Source organism: Diabrotica undecimpunctata, chromosome 6 (assembly GCF_040954645.1).
Source record: "Diabrotica undecimpunctata isolate CICGRU chromosome 6, icDiaUnde3, whole genome shotgun sequence".
NCBI classification, from domain to species: domain Eukaryota; kingdom Metazoa; phylum Arthropoda; class Insecta; order Coleoptera; family Chrysomelidae; genus Diabrotica; species Diabrotica undecimpunctata.
Genome location: NC_092808.1, coordinates 128,632,306 through 128,650,258, shown reverse-complemented (window position 1 = coordinate 128,650,258; position 17,953 = coordinate 128,632,306). Strand labels below are relative to the sequence as shown.

The following is a 17,953-nucleotide window of genomic DNA, read 5'->3' as shown; positions in this document are numbered from 1 at the left end:
CGGATGCAGAAAATTGAAGATACACCAGGGAAAAAAAGGAGTATTTTAAGTATGTTATTTTTCATATTCACTAGTTGAAATATGTCTTCATAAATTTATTTGTAGCTCCCACAAGAAAACAACGGAATGTTGGTTTAAAGCAATCAACCCTAGAATATTTACAAAAACAAAATGATCGGTGGTATGAAATCCGGAGTAGGGAACTGGCACTCCAAGAGAGGGAGAAAACTTTGCAAGAACAACAATTTAAATTAGAAAAATGGGAAAGGGAGAAACGTATTGAAATGGAAGAGAAAAAAATGAAAGTTCAACTAGATTTATTTAGTAACCAGCAAAAATTACTAGAGGCAATACTAAATAAATCTAGTTTTAATTTTTATAAAAAATATTTTTTTAATAATTAAAAAGGTCATACTAAAAAATATTTAGTACTTTAATTATTTATACCCAAATATTCTTCCTATGATGAATCTATGCCAAAATGTGGTGGTATTTCTCTACCATAAAGATATTTCTGACAATTTGTTAATAACACTCCTACACTATAAATCTTTCCTATTTCTTCATGGGTCTTCGCAGCTCACAGACTGTGAACGCCCAAGGCTTGGTTGGCAATTTCACTCCAAACTCTTCTATTCATTGTGTTAGTTTCCCAGTGTCCTATCTTAAATTCTTTTAAATTGTCTTCTACTCTATCCATTTTTTCTAGGCCTCCCCTTTCCTTTTTTTTCCTGTTTAGTCTCTTCTCAGCGGTTGTTTTGTTTCTATTTGCCCAGGAAATCTTTTTACATGCCCCAGCTTTCTTATTCTTTGGGCTTTAATTTGAGCTATTTTTTCTAACTCATGTCTCGTTTTTTTTATTCTGTATATTTTGAGAAACATTTTTCGTTCTGATACCTCTGGCATTAGTAGTTCTTATTTAGTGTTCATAGTTTGCACTAATAAAGCATAACTGGTCTCATGGCAGTTCTGTAGAGCCTTTCTTTTGTTTTTCTTGATAGTATCTTGGATTTTAATTCTGTCAATGTTTTCTCCGCTTTCTATATTTTTATTGTTTATGTTCACTCCTAGATAAATTAAATTATCTTAGTTCTCAAATTTGTAGATTTTTTTGTTCAGCACTGCTACTAATTTCAAGGTTTTCTACTGCTTCTTTGCCATTTTTCACCACCATGTAGTTTTTTCTTCATTTATTTCTATACCATGTCTCTTTATGGTATTTATGAATTTTATTATTATCTCTTTACCTTTTTTCTTTGTTCTCGTTACTGTAGCCAAATCGTCAGCATATGTCAAGAACTAATGTCTTAAATGGTATATTGTTCATTTTCTATTAATTTTACTATCTCTTAGTACAATTTCCAATACTATGTTATAGAGAGTAGTTGACAGAGGGTCCTCCTGTCTTACAACTTTCTTCATTTCAAATACTTCTGATGTTTGGTTGTTTACTCCTACTATTTTTATCTTGTGAATCCATATTTTCCACAGCTAGTTCTTTTATATGTCTTTAGTTGATTTTTAATTTTTGTTATATATTTTTCTTTCATTTCTTTGACTTTGAGCTTTGTCTTATCATAGGTAAGATCTTTTATACAATGTTTTTTCTACTTTAGGAATACTGAACATTACTGTGGCCTTTACGAACTAGTGATCACTTCTCACAATTGGCACTTCAAGTGGGGAAAAAAATGTTACAGGGGCAATAATTTCAATTGAGAAATGGGAAAGAGGATGGAGGAAAAAGATGCAAGTGCAGCTAGATTTGTTTAGTAACCAAAAAAAAAAATTAATTGAGGCAATTTTAAATAAATCTGGTTTTAATTTATAAAAAATATTTTGTTTAATTATTCAAAAATACATATTGACAATACATACTTTAATTATTTGCACCCAAATACTCTTCCAAGGATGGAGGATCTATGCCAAAATATGATGGTATTTCTCCACCATAAAGACATGTGTGACAATTTGATAATAATAGCACTCCTATACTATACATCTTCCCTATTTCTTGAAGAAGAATTTTCTGGTTTTTCTGAAAATCTAGAAATGCAAAGTTCTGTATCACTTTACCAAAACCCCATTCTACTGCTACACGAAGCCCCCTCATGGATGTGTTAAACTGCTGCCTCTGCTGATTTCCTCTAATTTCATGTGCAGTATATGGTCTGAGTAATAACTCTCTCAAACCATATGCCTGATCTCCATATGAACAAAACCGATGGTTTGGAAATGTGACATTTTGCTCCAGTTCTTCATATAATCCATATTCTCTAAGGATACCTGCATCATGCCGCCTGCCTTCAAATGCACCTTTTAAACTAATACTAATTCCATCTGGACAGAGGACAGATTAAAACTTAAGGCAATGGAGCCTTTTATGTCCAGAGTAATAAAGTTGTTGGTTAATGCTAGGTCTGCCAATTTGTCTGACTGTACCATCTATAAACCCCCAACAATTATCAAGTGGACATCCCATGTTTCTTATAGCCTAAAAGTTAATTACATTAAAAACTTCCATTGTTTACAAGAACGTTTTTATACTAACATGAGAATATTCACTTAATTTTTCATAATTTAAATGTGGAACATTCCCTAAATCCACTAATATGTGACCTTTATTTTCGGAAATTATGTTTATTGTGCATGTACACACTTGTGATAAAATCGATCCGGAAAATCCAAAAAGAGGCTCTAGATCTGAAAGTCTGTTAGGGTACGTAAATCGTCGCAACAGCATACATAATCCATCGATTCCTAAAACAAATTACACTGATTTGACTCATCACTTAAAAAATTGTGTAGAGACTGCAGCAGTGAAACTTACCTGATACAGACGTGACATTTTCAATTTGTAAAATATCTGGTAAATCGAGAGCCCTAGCAAGTCTCGGTATATCATTTTTGGCAAAGCGAAAAAGATTTTTACATTCTATATCAGACATGTTATTTAAACTGAAGCGGCCATATAGAATTGCTCTATTTCCTAATTGCTCTTCATCGTGCAAGATGTGGAGAAGAAGCGCATCTTCGAAGTCTTCGTCTTCTTCATCATCAATAAAGGCACCTACATTTAATATCGCGTCCATATCCAAAATTAAAAATTGTTCAAAAAAATATTTCTTAATATCCAACTGAAGTATTCTGTGATAGTAATAAGTGACAAGGACAAGACTGACACTATAGACTGCTGACGCTGTCAACTTATTAGTGTATCACTAATTCGATGAGGGCAACACCATCGTTACGTTACGTGCAGAACAAAAACTCTCAATTTAACGTTCATCTTCTTCGATACGTTAGTTCTTTACGTATAGGGAGATACGTTACGTTAGGTAGTTACAAAAACTCCCTAATGACTCAAATTCTTTTATTAAAACTGTACTCTCTAACAATGATAATTTGGAAGATTCTAATTGAGTTATAGTTTTCTGGATAAAACTATAATTTGATTTTATTAATGACAGTTGCTGTTGGAGATTAGAAGGCTTGCTTAGCTTTCAATAAAGATTGGGAACTATCATCCGTTAAAAGGTTAATTATTTTTTTAAATCAACAAAATGATCAGCATAGAAATTAGCTGCTTCCAACCATGTTCCCCAACGTTAAAATGGGTTGCGGTGGCAGTGAAACAGCAGGAAGCATATCTCTGTAACATTGTATTCTTACAGGTGATTCCAGGAATACCTTTTTGACACTCGCTATTAAACTGTTAACTAGTGGAAATGCGCTAATTTATTCCATGCGCTAAACAAGTAACATGTATTAAGTTTGGATAAAATATTTTTAAATTTTGTCCTGCTTTCACCATATAGACGACAGAAGTCTTCGTTAAAAGTTTCTTGTTCGGTTTGTTTTTTGGAACTTGACTAAAAGCACTTGGACACCGAAGGTTGATATTTTTCACCGGATGTAGTTTTAACTTTTTTAGCTAAATGTTTCGCGGTTCTGACATGATGATCTATTTGAATTTTTTTTTCAGATGAAATCTAAAAAGAATATAAATATTCTATAGTTGTACCCATTTTCAAAATATAAGATTGTAGAAGTGAACTAAAAATGAACCGTTTTTGCATAACAATTAAAATATTTAAATTAAATCAAATAAAAATCGGTGTAGTAATCTTGAAAATGTCAAGAAATAACTGTGCAAGAAGGAAGAATCCCCAAATATTTATAAGAGGCTCTTGGTCTTTTCTGTTTACATTTAAAGAAAAAATACTGTGAGCACAAATTAAAATCACTTAATTAATTAATTTCAATATATGATATTAAAGCAAACTATGCTATTGTTAGAAAAAAAATGTTAGCGACCTTTCAGTAGACTATTTAATGATTTGAATTTTAAATAGCTCTCCTATTTTTTATCGCAAGGAGTTAAAAAAAATGCCTGAAAAAAGAAAAAATACATTGATTTATTGCGAACTAGCCTTGTGTCGGTATTTTCTTAAATATAATCTCCAATTTTAAAATGTTTGTTTGTACCACCGTGTAAATTTTTAAAATAAAATAAAAAATAATACGAATATACTTACGGTTTTGCCACCACATGAGCAATAAACTTTATCCACATCCATAGATAGCTCTTTGTAAGGCTCTCTCCAAGTTAAAACATTGCTTATTTTCGTCATTTTCAAAGCACAATAATTATTCACAATTAGAAATACACGTTGTTTAAGCCTCCAATTTTACAACAAAAGTGAAACCAAGTGAAACTGACGGTCAAAATAAAAATTTTTACATAGAGACATAAACTGGCAAACACAAACCCTTAATTCCAGGACAAAACGTGACAAAACTATAATCCGCTGTCTTTTATTAGTTACTATACCAAGAATTTGAATACCAAATGATTATAAAACAAAATTATATATTGGCATTTTCATGCTATCTGTAAGTTTGAATATAAAAATATATAGTTAACAACAAATTTTCAAATTATATGCACTTTATGCTCACTTTTATAAAACTATGCAAAATTTGACATTTTTGCATTTTTTATGCATTATATGCAAAGTCTAGTAATAACTAATAAGAAGAAGTGTTACGTTAGTATTTATACCATTTTTTAACGATTAAGTAATTAATAAGAAAAAAAGTTATTTATTAAATAACGATTTTTCCAACAATGAGATGCGCGATATGATTTGTGTTTCTGCTCAACCAAATTACAATGGAACCGCTGTAGATTGAAAATATTCACAATTGAAGGGTTTATTAAAAAAAACATTATCAAGAAAAGTATATTTTGTCTAAAAGTCTATAGCATTGGCCAATGTTCTCTTATTCCGGACAGCACAGTGAGTCCATGGACCAAAATATGTACTACGCGTTTTAACGTATGGAAAATCTATAGATATCTTGATAATACGTGCTACTTTAAACCCAAACTTTTTCTTGAGCTCTTTAAAAAATAGTGTTGGGAACATGCTTTATTTATATCGAAAAAATTTTCCTGAGTCATATTGACCACCTTAAATGTAGATGGCTTCTCTCTTGATTAATATATGAGTTCACCCAAATCCTCTTTAACTTCTGGACTGCATATTCTCTTTTTTTCTTAATCAGGGCAAAATCCTGGTCATTCGGAAGCAAGGAATGACCCCTGATGGGAAATATGTGGGTTATTTTTTTTTAAATCTTTAAAGAATGCACCAGCATATATTGTAAAAGAACCATAACATGGTTTTTGTTCTGGCCAGAAAATCCATCAATAAACATAATTAAATAATCATTAGCTAGATCTTTATGATTTAGATAATGCAAAAGCACAGAAAATACATTGTTCGACCCTTTCTTTGCAATGTCTTCAGTATAGACGTACATTGGTGAATGCCAAATACATAGTACCACAGTTGGCTTTTAAAAAATACATCGCTAGTTGTTATATGCGGTAATGGTAGGTTTTGTACAAAGTCGAACGATATAGCCATACATCTACCTGCTCTTGCTTCCAATTTATAACGTCTTTTTAATTCAGTGAATTTACTGGCTTTTCTTAATTGCAACTACTTTTCCAATACCAATTGTTTTTTAATAATTCCATCACATAATGGTTTAATGTAGTTTAAATGATGACGCACGAGTAAAGAACCATGGATTCACCTGTATATGGTATAAAATAGCTATATATATATATTCGGTTTTTATAACGTCTTACGACGTTGTCCGACTCCCAAACGCCACTGTATTCTGTCTTGAGTTAGGTCTTCGTCCAGATTTCGAGCGCTAATCGCTTTCCTAACTCCCAGGTTCCAGCTCTGTGGTGGTCTTCCTCGTTTCCTCTTCTCTGGGGGTTGCCACATCATCGTTTTTTTAGGCAATCTTTCGTCCTCCATTCGGCTCACATGCCCATACCATATGAGCTGTTTTCTCTCAATATCCTCAACTATAGTGCCCTCTATACCCATTTGTTGTTTTATCACTTCGTTCCGTATTCTGTCGGCTCTTGATATTCTCATCGATCTTCTGATGGCATCCATTTCCGTGGCTTCGACCTTTTTCTTATATTTTTCGGTTATTCTCCATGTCTCAGCTCCATAAAGTAGGCTAGTTTTAACCATTGTCTCATAGATGTTCCATTTTCTTTTCTTTGATAAAATAGCTAATTAATGTAAATGTTTTAATGAAAATCACAACATAGGAAAATGTTAAAAAGTAGAACAACTTATTCAACCATTATTATATTAGATATAAAACAAGAACGGCTGTAAAATTTAAATTTAATAAAATAAAAGTTAAATTTTGTTCACTATCTTATCTAACCATTAGCAGTTCATAACAATACTAAAGCTTCTAATTAAAGTACTATCTACCATTTAATTTGTGAATATGCAAATGTATAAACAAACAATTAAAAATCAATAAACAAATTAAGCTTAATTATTACCATAAATTATATGTAATTAACAATGATAATTAACCTAAGTATTAAAAATATTACTTAACAATAGGTAAATTCGAAGTAATTTCAATGGATAAGTGAGAAGGTTATAATACAACTGGCCGTTGTACAAAAATATTTAAAGTTAAAATACCCCAACTGTTTTCCTCAATCTTAACAAAACAAAACAAAAGTAAGACAGGTTTATCCAAACTGACCAACTGACCATGCAGTGACTATATCCCTAAATTGTAAGAAGCGAGGAAAACCTACGAAAATATGTTATATAAAGAGCTTATAACTAAAATAATGAGTCCAAGAGATCTGAGTGAAGGCCGTTGGCATAAGAAAAACCTTCGGAGTAAAAATTTGTAAGAGGACTTTTACTTTCTAAATTTTTAAAAAATCAATTTTGGTTTTTTTGTGTAAAAACATTTCTTATTATAGAAATACAGTCTTAAAATTTTATTAAGAAATTCGAAATAGAAACGAAGTTATAACTGTATTTATAACGGTACGCACAAGAGCTAAAACTCGTTTTTATACAACACCGCGCGCCCCACGTCTCCTGTGCACCAGCAACTTGCTCGTTTAGAAAACAGTCGAAGTAAGGGGAAGCATTAAAATACTTCTTCTCATTGCGCCGTCTCCTTTCGAAGGTTGGCGATCCAAATGGCAATTGTAGTTTTGGAAACTGCTGCGCGAAAGATCTCTGCGGATGAGCGGTCGAACCATCTCCTCGGGTCTTTCAGCCACGAGTTCTGGCGTCTTCCTACTGATCTTTTGCCCTGTACTTTTCCTTCCAGTATAACTTGAAGTATTTCATATCTTTCGCCTCTCAGCACATGACCCAAGTATTGCATTTTCCTCTCTTTGATTATTCTTAGTAATTCTTTTTGTTTACACATGCGACGAAGTACCTCAACATTAGTAACTCTTTGTACCCATGGAATCCTCAACATTCGTCTGTATATATACATCTCAAAGGCATCTATTCTTTTTTCTATTTCAGAGTCCATTGTCCAACTTTCACAGCCATACAGTAAGACAGAAAAAACGTAACATCTGATCATTCGGATTCTAAGCTGTAGACTAAGGTCTGATCTTGTAAAAAATGTTTTAATGCTCATGAATGTTTTCCTTGCTTCTTCGATTCTTGATAGGGTTTCTTTTTTTGAATTACACTGACTATTGATATTTGTTCCCAAATATTTTATGGAATTTACCTGTTCTATTATTTGACCCTTGGCATACACCTGTACGTTTATTGGTGTCTTTGAAAATACTAAAGTTTTAGTTTTGGAAACGTTTAGATGTAAACCGAACATTTCGCTGTGGTGAACTATTCGCTGTGGTGAACTACCGCATTTATTATATTTTGTAGTTCTTGTGCGTTGCTTGCTATTAAGACGGTATCATAAGTATATCTGATGTTGTCTATGCTGATTCCGTTAATCTTAATTCCGCCTTGGACCTCGTCTAATGCTTCTCTGAATATAGACTCCGAATACAAATTAAAGAGTAGCGGTGATAAGACGCAACCCTGTCTCACTCCTCGTCGGATTTGTATGTCTTCGGATGTTGTGTGCTCTATTTCAATTGTTGCCGTTTGGTGCCAGTATAGTTCTGAGATAATTCGCAAGTCTTGTTCGTCAACAAGACAACATTAAAATACGCATACCTAATATTAAAATAAAATTCAAAGCTTATCAGTTTACTGCAGAAAAATTAAAATTGGAATAAAAATTGAAGAAATAGCAACAAATCAGTCGAAAAATATTAACGAAACTCGTATTGCTCAAGCCAGTAGATGGATTAACGAGACATCAAAAGAGGGCAGAGTTATGACAAAAAAAGAGCTTTGACCGACCATTTACAGCTTATACTAGACAGTGAGAGCACCCAAACTGGGAGACGTTTTTTCAAAATCTATCGTACCAATACAAATGGATATACAATATATCGTAAAGACAGAGAAAATCGTGTGGGTGGCGGTGTATGCATTTACTTATCTAATATTATTACCACAACTTTCAAAATTAACATTAAGCTAATAGATATTACTGGAATAGATGCAATTCACTTATCTGTTACTAAAAATTCTTTTTGCCTTAATTAAGTATGTATATATCGTCCACCTACTACGCTACTTACACACGATAATGTTTTTTTCACAACACTTGAAGAACTATCATCTCTTGATAATCTTATCATTACTGGAGATTTTAACTTCCCAGAGATTACCTGGCAAATAACTTCATTATCTGACGCCGAAAACGCTCATAATTTATTTAAAAGCTTTGTAGTAAATTCAAACCTGATACAACTCATTACAGAACCCACTAGATTTAGAAATAATAACCAACCTTCTACTCCTATAGGGAAGTCAGATCATGTAGTTATAACGGCTCACATTCAGTTCAATCAAATATTACCCCGCAAAAATAATATTGTAACATATTCTACTACCGACTTTTCTGAAGTGGACATTGAACTCTCTCAAATCGACTGGCATTTATTTTTTGCAAACTTAAATGACCCCTCATTAATGTGGACTGCATTTCTTGATAAAGTCCACAATATAATTTCTACAAATACCACTTTCCGTAAGAGTTATAAAAACAACCTTAAACCCTGGATAAATCGAATAGCAATTAAACAAATTAACCACAAACGACATCTATGGCGAAAATTTGAACACACCGGGCTTCTTAGTGATTTCCAAAGCCACCGCAGATTTTCAAATAACTTAAAAACATCTCTAAAAACCCTAAGACAAAATTTTGAAGCAAATGTTATAGAAAGCGGTAACATTAAAAAAGTCTACAAATACATACGTTCCTCCATGACGTCTAAAGTTTCCATTCCTCTACTTCAAAAATCCAACCAGACTTTATGCTCTTCTGACAAAGAATCTTCCGAAACTCTCTCTTTAGCATTTTCACAGGTTTTTACTAAAGAATCGAATGATGGTTATCTACCTGCTATTAACTGTAATCGTGTCGGCGCATCCTTACAGCAAGTTGAATTCACAGTGGATCATGTCAAACAACACTTAATTAAACTTCGCACAGCCGCTTCACCCGGTTTAGATGGTTTAACACCAAAACTGTTAAAAACGTGCACAGATACGCTTGCAATACACTTAACGTTAATTATGCAAACTTCTTTCATCCAGAACTCCTTACCCCCTAGTTGGAAATTAGCTTCCGTTACCCCTATTTTTAAAAAAGGCAAAAAACTCGATCCCAACAATTATCGTCCTATTAGCTTGCTGCCAGTAGTTGCCAAAGTTATGAAAGCCATTATCTCCAAGGAGATGACCAAATTCCTTCTCCAAGAACATGTTATTCCAACACAACATGGATTTGTCTCTGGTCGCTCTACTCTAACCAATCTCTTACATTGTGTTAACGACTGGACGTCATCCCTTAACAGTTCGCAGCCGGCCGACGTTGCTTATCTAGATTTCTCTAAAGCCTTTGACCGTGTACCTAAGCGCAGACTTCTACATAAGCTAGAACATTTCGGAGTTCGCGGTACTTTACTTCGTTGGATAGATGATTTTCTGACAGATCGATATTACAAAGTTAGAGTTGGCGAATCTTTCTCACAGGACAGGTTAGTGGAAAGTGGAGTGCCTCAGGGTTCCGTCCTTGAACCTCTGCTGTTTACGGTTTACACCAGCGATGTTCCTTATTATGTCTCAAGTAAAATATCGTTCTACGCTGATGACACAAAAATATATGCCAATCCAATCACAAACCAGCTAACCCTCCAAATGGATTTAACTTGGTTTTCCCAGTGGTTACTACCCTTAAACGCCGAAAAATGTGTAGTGCTTCGAATTGGTAAAAATAACCCACTTGTGCCGTACTTTGTTAACGTATAACGTGTTTTCGTATAACGATTTGCTGTTATCATAAACAGCAGCCTAACTTGGTCCGACCATATTACCTCTATTTGTAAACGTGCGAACTCCAGACTGTATCTTATTCAGAGGTGTTTTTCGAGAATTTCAATGCAATCATTCTGTAAACTTTACACTCTCTACGTAAGACCCATACTTGAATACGCTGGACCAACGTGGTATCCTGATCTGGTTCGAGACAAGACTATGTTGGAAAACGTCCAAAGAAAAGCCACCCGAATTTCTTTGGAAGCGAGAAAACCTTCTTATGCAGAAAGACTTAGTATGGCTAACCTAACTTCCTTTGAACTTCGCCGACAACGTGGAGACTTAATTACAACTTTTAAAATATTAAAATTCAATTTTGGAAATCTCGATAAAATTTTTATCATTAATCAAGATGAACGCCTCAGAGGTCATCAGTTCAAACTGAAGAAAGAAAATTTTTCTACAAGATCAAGGCAGAACTTTTTACCAAATAGAGTTTTTGAGTGCTGGAATAAGCTTAACGATAACATTGTCTCTGCTCCCTCTACCAATTCGTTCAAAAACAGACTTGACCGTTTTACATTATAGTTAAAATATTGTTTTTCTTTAAACCAAAAATTGTAATTTTATTTCTTTTATTTGTAATTTTTGTTTTTTACTAGTAGGTTAATAATGAAATTTCTTTGTTTTTGGTCATAATAGGGACTTAGTTCCTCTGCCTTCGCTTATGTATAATACATAATAATAATAATAATAATCTCAGTAAACCAATTTTTTTTCTGCTACTTTATATTATGTGTACGACTATTAAACCTCTAAAAGGAATTATTCAGCCACAAAACAGGCATTTTTTGGATTTTCTAAAAATTCGCGTATAAAAGTCTAAAAGATATAAAAAAAAATTAACTTTTTAAATATTTATTAATTAGTTTTAGGTTTCACGAATTGAATCACGTTGTAATAAAAAAAAGTTAGGCAGAAGGCAGATAATTGTCTCCCAAATAAAAATTGTTTTTTTTTAATTATATTTGTGGTACTTTGTGTTATTGTTCTGATTTAATTTTATTGTAAAAATTAATGGGAAAATCCCAGTAGTTGGCTGTATACCATCGTTTAAAAAAACATACAGAAGTTAAAACACTTTACCATTGTATTTAGGTATATAAAAACATATAGTTCAAAGTTTTACAAGTGTCGTCAAAATTTATACAGTAGCATACAGCTGCGAGCAGTTGGTCTGTGTTGTTTTAACTGACAAGAACCACAACATGTTAAAAAACCGAGCAAGGAGACATGTAGCTCCTCAAGTATTAAATTTTATCCAATGTCATCGACCTAGAGTCACCATATAATTTAATTTTGGAAAGATGTAAACCCATATATGGATGTCATAGCCACAAATTCATTGTTAGCTTCAACTACATAAGGCACTGAAGATGATCTGATTAGATCGAAAACGTTATGCTACTGTATAAATTTTGACGACACTTGTAACAGTTTTAACTATATGTTTTTATATACCTAAATATAATGGTGAAGTGTTTTAACTTCTGTATGTTAATTTTATTGTATTAGATAGTTATTGAGAATTTATTCAAGGAATGAAAAATACGCGCTAAGATTTTTTTTTGCATATATACGGAGCATTACATAAAAAAAGAAGAAAGATTTTTTGACAAAAATTAAATGAAGAATTTGAAAATGATTTTTAATTTACAAAATCACAGTGGCGTAGGTATCATTTTTTTTCTTTAAAAAGTTGAGACCCTTGCTCGTATGCGCGCCAATGATAAATATAAAATTATCAATTGTATGTCAAAAAATGTGTAATAACCAACTTATAAAACCCACCAAATTTCATGTGTATATCTTAACCAATTTTAAGGCAATAAATAAATCGTTAGTTTGTAAAAAAATTACATCACACTGAATCTCGGAAAAGAAAGCTTTTGCGGGTATACGTTTATATAGCAAACTGTCATTATATTTCATGCAGAATCAGAGTCATTTGCAGGTTTTTACTAAACTCGGTAAATTTTACAAATATGTAGATATTGTTCAAAACAACTGCAGATCGACACTTTGAACCTCTGTAATTTAGAAACAATCGATTTCTGAGTCTTGGGACACTAGAACTTTAATCAGCATTACCAAAGCTACCTTTCTGCAAAGTTTAAGCCAATTTCTTGAAACCACTTAACATAAGGAAAGAGATGGGGTCCTTTGGGTTTTTTTAAGGGATCAAAACAAATAGAAATTTTTTTATGGGGTGCACAGATTTTGTTATATTTTTATTTTAAAATGTTATTACCACGTACTCAATTTCGTTACAATAATAAAGTTACCTAGATGTTAAAAAAAAAGATTTTTTAATTTCAAAGGGTTGTAACTTTTTTTAAAGAATTGTAAAGATTTTTATTAAAGCCAGTTAGTTTCTATCGAGCTATTTAAGCCCTTAATATGTGGTTTAATTTATGATCCACCTTTTTGGTACTTCTTCTTAAAGTGCCTATCCGTTCGGATGTTGCGATCATCACGGCTATCTTTACTTTGTTTATTGCAGAGCGGAACAGTTCAGTGGTAGACGTGCTATACCACTTTCGTAAATTTTGAAGCCAGGAAATGCGTCTTCTTCCCGGTCCCCTCTTACCATTTACCTTCCCTTGGAGAATCAGCTGGAGAAGGCAGTAACGTTCTTGATTTCTCATTACATGTCCTAGATATTCCAACTTTTTAGTTTTGACGGTCATGAGAATTTCACATTCTTTCCCCATTCTACGCAGGACCTCCACATTAGTAACTCTGTAAACCCAGGATATACGTAAGATGCGCCTATAACACCACATTCGAAAGCTTCGAGCCGATTCATAGATGCAACAGTCAGTGTCCACGCTTCCATTCCATAGAGCAGAACTGTGAATATGTAGCAGTTCAATAGACGTCATTTTGTTTTTAATGATATGTCTCGACTGTTGAAAATGGTTCTCATTCTAACGAATGCTGCTTTTGCTTTTATTATTCGCTGTTTAATTTCTGTTAAGTGGTCCCATTGGCTATTTAAATTGGTGCCTAGATATGTATATTGCTCGACTCTTTCGATATTCTGTTGGTTGATTGTAAGTTGAGCGTTTAGTATTGGTTTTTTACTAATTGTCATAAATTTGGTTTTCTTTATGTTAAGAGCTAGTCCGTATCTGTTGCTGACTTCTGTTATGCGATTTGTTAATATCTGTAAGTCATTCAGATTATCGGCAAAATAATGTTATTCAACCATTCACCGTTTATTAGTATTCCTTTCGCACAACCGTCTAAAGCTTCCTTAAATACCCATTCAGAATAAATATTGAACAACAATGGAGACACAATACAGCCCTGTCGTACTCCACGTTCTATTGCAATTTTATCAGTTAACTGGTCTTCTATTTTGATTTTGGCCGTTTGATTGTAGTAAATGTTTCTAATAATTCTGAGATCTTTGTTGTCAATTCCAATTTCTTGCATTAGAGTCATTAATTTGTCATGTTTTACTCCGTCAAATGCCTTCTGGTAATCTATAAAGCATACGTATATGTCACAATTCACATCCCTGCATCTCTGAAATGGCACCTGTACAGCAAAAAGGGCCTCCCGTGTTCCCAGAGCATCACGAAATCCGACTTGTGTTCTTGTTAGTTGTTCCTCACATTTTGTATATATTTTTTTGTGAATGACCTTTAGAAATGTTTTAAGTAAATGGCTCATAAGGCTTATAATTCTATAGTCTTCGCACTTTCTCGCATTGGGTTTTTTTGGAAGATTTATAAAAGTTGACACTAACCATTTTTGGGGAATTATGCCTGTATCATATATATTGTTAAATATATTTGTCAACCATTTTATACCATCATAGTCCATAAGTTTTAAGAATTCTGAGTGAAAATTATCAGGGCCTACTGTTTTACCATCTTTGGTGCTTTTGATGGCATATTTTACTTCTTCGACTGTAAATGGTGGTCCAGATTCGCAATTGGTGTTTGTTGTAATACCAGTGTTACTTCGTATATCTATAAAAGTTTTTTCCACGTATTTAATCCAAATATCCCTTTTATGCTCTATTTCCAGTACTATGTTTCCCTGATTATCTGCCAGGAATCCAGTGTTACCTTTTTGGTACACCCTTTACAAAAGTATCCTAACTGTCTCTTTTTTCTTATTAGATGACTAATCATGTTTATTTGCTTGTGTGTTAAAGCTAAGTTCCTCATTGTTAGCCACATATTTGTTCGCGAATGAATGTTATTTTTTATTTATATTATGTTTTCCAGATATTGACTATTGAGCAATTTTTTAATAATAAATAATCCAGTCGTTAGAGACGAAAATGCCACTGAACCTCTAAAAATTATACGAACAAGTTGCAAAAAAGATGCAAAAAAGTTTACCGCTTTTACCCCGGTCTTCCCCCTAAAAGCCCCCTCGTAGAGGAGAAAAATGAAAAAAAATTGATTTACCAAAAATCTGTACGTCATAGAAAAAATTGTTTTAAATAAAAAATGTAGAAAAGATAATTCTGAACAAAAATATTTATTAGCATTTTTTTTGTAGAATGAACCGTTCTCTTAGAAACAACGCTTAAAGCGATCGGCGATTTTGAATGTCAGTTATCGCGCGAAATTAATGTTCAATAAAATTTGTATTAGCTCGATGGTAAAAGTTCGATATCTTTTGATCCGAGTATACTATCGACAAAAATCAAGATGCCTTTTAAAGGTTAAGAGTGTGGCTTTCGTGTGCAATTTTTGTATTTTGCCGAACAGGAACTCAGTTTTTATAAAGCTGTTAAATAAATAAACGTCGCGCGGTTTTTGCCATTTTTTATGATTTTCATGAGATTAATACAATTTATACCTTCCTTTGACCGGATACTATGGAATTTTGATTACTATAGCCTATTCTTCAAAACATATAGCATGAAGTTTGAGTTTTGAGTTTTGCCAACAAATGTGAGGCCTTTGAAATATGCTTAAAAAACGCTGAATTTAAAGTTTAATATTTAAAAATCGTCTTTTTCTAATTTAGAAAGTAAAAGTCCTCTTTTGTCTGATAAAATGTGGTATTGTACTAAATATCTACTTAGTCTAGAAATTTTTCTGAAGCAAGTACCTCTGTAGTAAAAATATCAATTCCAGTGAATGCATCCTTCTGGAGCAATCCCTTTAAACTCATATATTACTTTGAGAATGGATTACAAGATATTATTTAGACAAGTTACTTCGTATATGACGGAAATATAATAATCTTTCTTATGTTTTTATTGGTTTTGTTATCCAGTTCTACGTATTATCATAATTAACAGGCATAGTAATTGCAGAATTATAAATATGGATTTCGCGATAAGTAGACTAATATAAACTAATAGAAATTTATTTATTACTTTCATAATAACAACACACTTTGTTGATAAGAAAAACACCGAAACCTGAAAATGTTTGTAACTTATGTAGTCAATATCTAACAAGGTTAAGAACAAAATGAAAAGGATAATATGTTTAACAATAATTGTTTAACTGTTTTCTACCTAATTATTCCCAATATTTTACGAAAGATCTTTCGTTGATTGGTGAGGTAGTACATATGGCGAGGTTTGTACTGCGATTAATGCGCTCTTCAATCCGGGGGTGTAGGACCATAATTCTGAGGGGATGCATGGTATTTAGCCATATGCGGTAATTCGTGGCATTTATTTCTAAGTGGTAGTCACCAGATTTACTACCAGACTTAAATATTAAAAGCGAGTTTGGAATAAATTTCATTTCACCATCAGTATGTAAGTTTTCGACAAAGTATGTCCACTGTGTACATATGTCTCATCGAGGTAAACAATAGGTCTGTTTTCGTTTCTATAACGTTTGATAACTCTTAAGTATTTGATTCTCCAAGCCCTTATTTCCGTCTTTCCAACCAACAATTTTCTGTTGTCCTGTGCTCTCCTCCAACGGAAATTCATATTTCGAAGAATTCTTCGTAGCGAGGCTTCTGATACTTTAATGTCCAAATCTCTCTCAATTTTGTTCTTCAATTTATTAACAGTAACACGACAATGCTCTGTTCTATGAAAATAGTGTATTATACGCCGAATATCTGTAATTTGATATTCTGGTAAATCTGTCACAGGTGACTTTCGTAAAGGTCTCTTTGAAGAAAATTCAATTTTGTTTTTATTATCTGGAGACCGTTTGCTCTCTTGTAGTATTCTGGATACGGTCCGTACAGAAATGCCTATAACGACGTAAATATAATCAGCGTATAAGTAAAATGAAAGATGCAGTAAGAGAAGATCTGGAGAAAATGGGAGTGAGACAATGGGAAATAGTGGCACAGGACCGACAAACATGGAAGGCAATAGTAAACGCGGCAAATACTCACGAAGAGTTGTAACGCCATTGATAATGATGATGATGACGTAAATAATAATTCAAAATGATTGGTATGTTGCAAAAATAATTCTTTAAATTTTAAACAGACAACATAAAGAAACAAAAAAGTACATTGAGAAGTAACTCAAAGCGATAGTAGAAAATAAAAAAAATAAGAGCTTTCTACGAAAACAAGAGCCTATGAACTCTTTCTCCACATATGAAAAATGATGACGATCTATTACTATATGAACTAACTAGATAAATAATGACAATTTGGCACAACTATTTTACAGTAAATGTGGTTATTATTTTACAAAAAATTATGGTAAATAAAAATGAAGTAGTAATGGAAACACACCATGGAATTGTAGGTGATCACATAGTAATAGAACTACCTGTAGACCAAGAAGTAGTAAACAAAATAACGAAGTAAACGTAATAAAAGCTAAAAATAACGACTGTAACGAAAGTGCAGAGAATACGATATTTAGGACACATCGAAGGAATGAAAAAAGAAATATGTCGAAAATGGTATTCTCGACACACCCAATACAAAAGAGAAGCTAAGGTAGGCAAAATGGGGTACAAGAGCAGAGCATAAAAGATTGACAAATAAGTAACATTAAGAACTAAAAGTAAAAAGTGTTGGAACATTGAATTTGAATATTAAAAATTTATACTGAATGCATTGAAACTCCTTACCTGTTGCTACAGCAGTCTTATTTTTTACCATTAGCAGAGTATCCATTTCACTTTTCATATTTTTAAAAT

The 17,953-nt window shown here is 32.8% G+C and overlaps 2 protein-coding genes across 2 annotated transcripts in view; both read right to left on the bottom strand.

Moving 5' to 3' along the window:
• al (aristaless related homeobox) overlaps positions 1-17,953 on the bottom strand; it is a 513,209-nt gene that overhangs the window by 226,982 nt on the left and 268,274 nt on the right. The gene's annotated exons all lie outside the window — the stretch shown is intronic.
• On the bottom strand, positions 2,357-3,119 carry LOC140443230 (uncharacterized). The gene is made up of 3 exons (XM_072534371.1): positions 2,831-3,119; positions 2,552-2,760; positions 2,357-2,494 (listed from the first exon to the last, which is right to left on the bottom strand). The coding sequence occupies exons 1-3, from the start codon at positions 3,090-3,092 to the stop codon at positions 2,357-2,359; spliced, it is 609 nt and encodes a 202-aa protein (XP_072390472.1). The 5' UTR covers positions 3,093-3,119.

Excerpts from the sequence above, each read along its gene's own strand:
- LOC140443230 (XM_072534371.1), bottom strand. The coding sequence starts at position 3,092 with ATGGACGCGATATTAAATGTAGGTGCCTTTATTGATGATGAAGAAGAC. Across the intron at positions 2,761-2,830 it reads AAATGTCACGTCTGTATCAG|GAATCGATGGATTATGTATG; the intron begins GTAAGTTTCACT and ends AATTTGTTTTAG. Across the intron at positions 2,495-2,551 it reads AATTAAGTGAATATTCTCAT|GCTATAAGAAACATGGGATG; the intron begins GTTAGTATAAAA and ends ATTAACTTTTAG.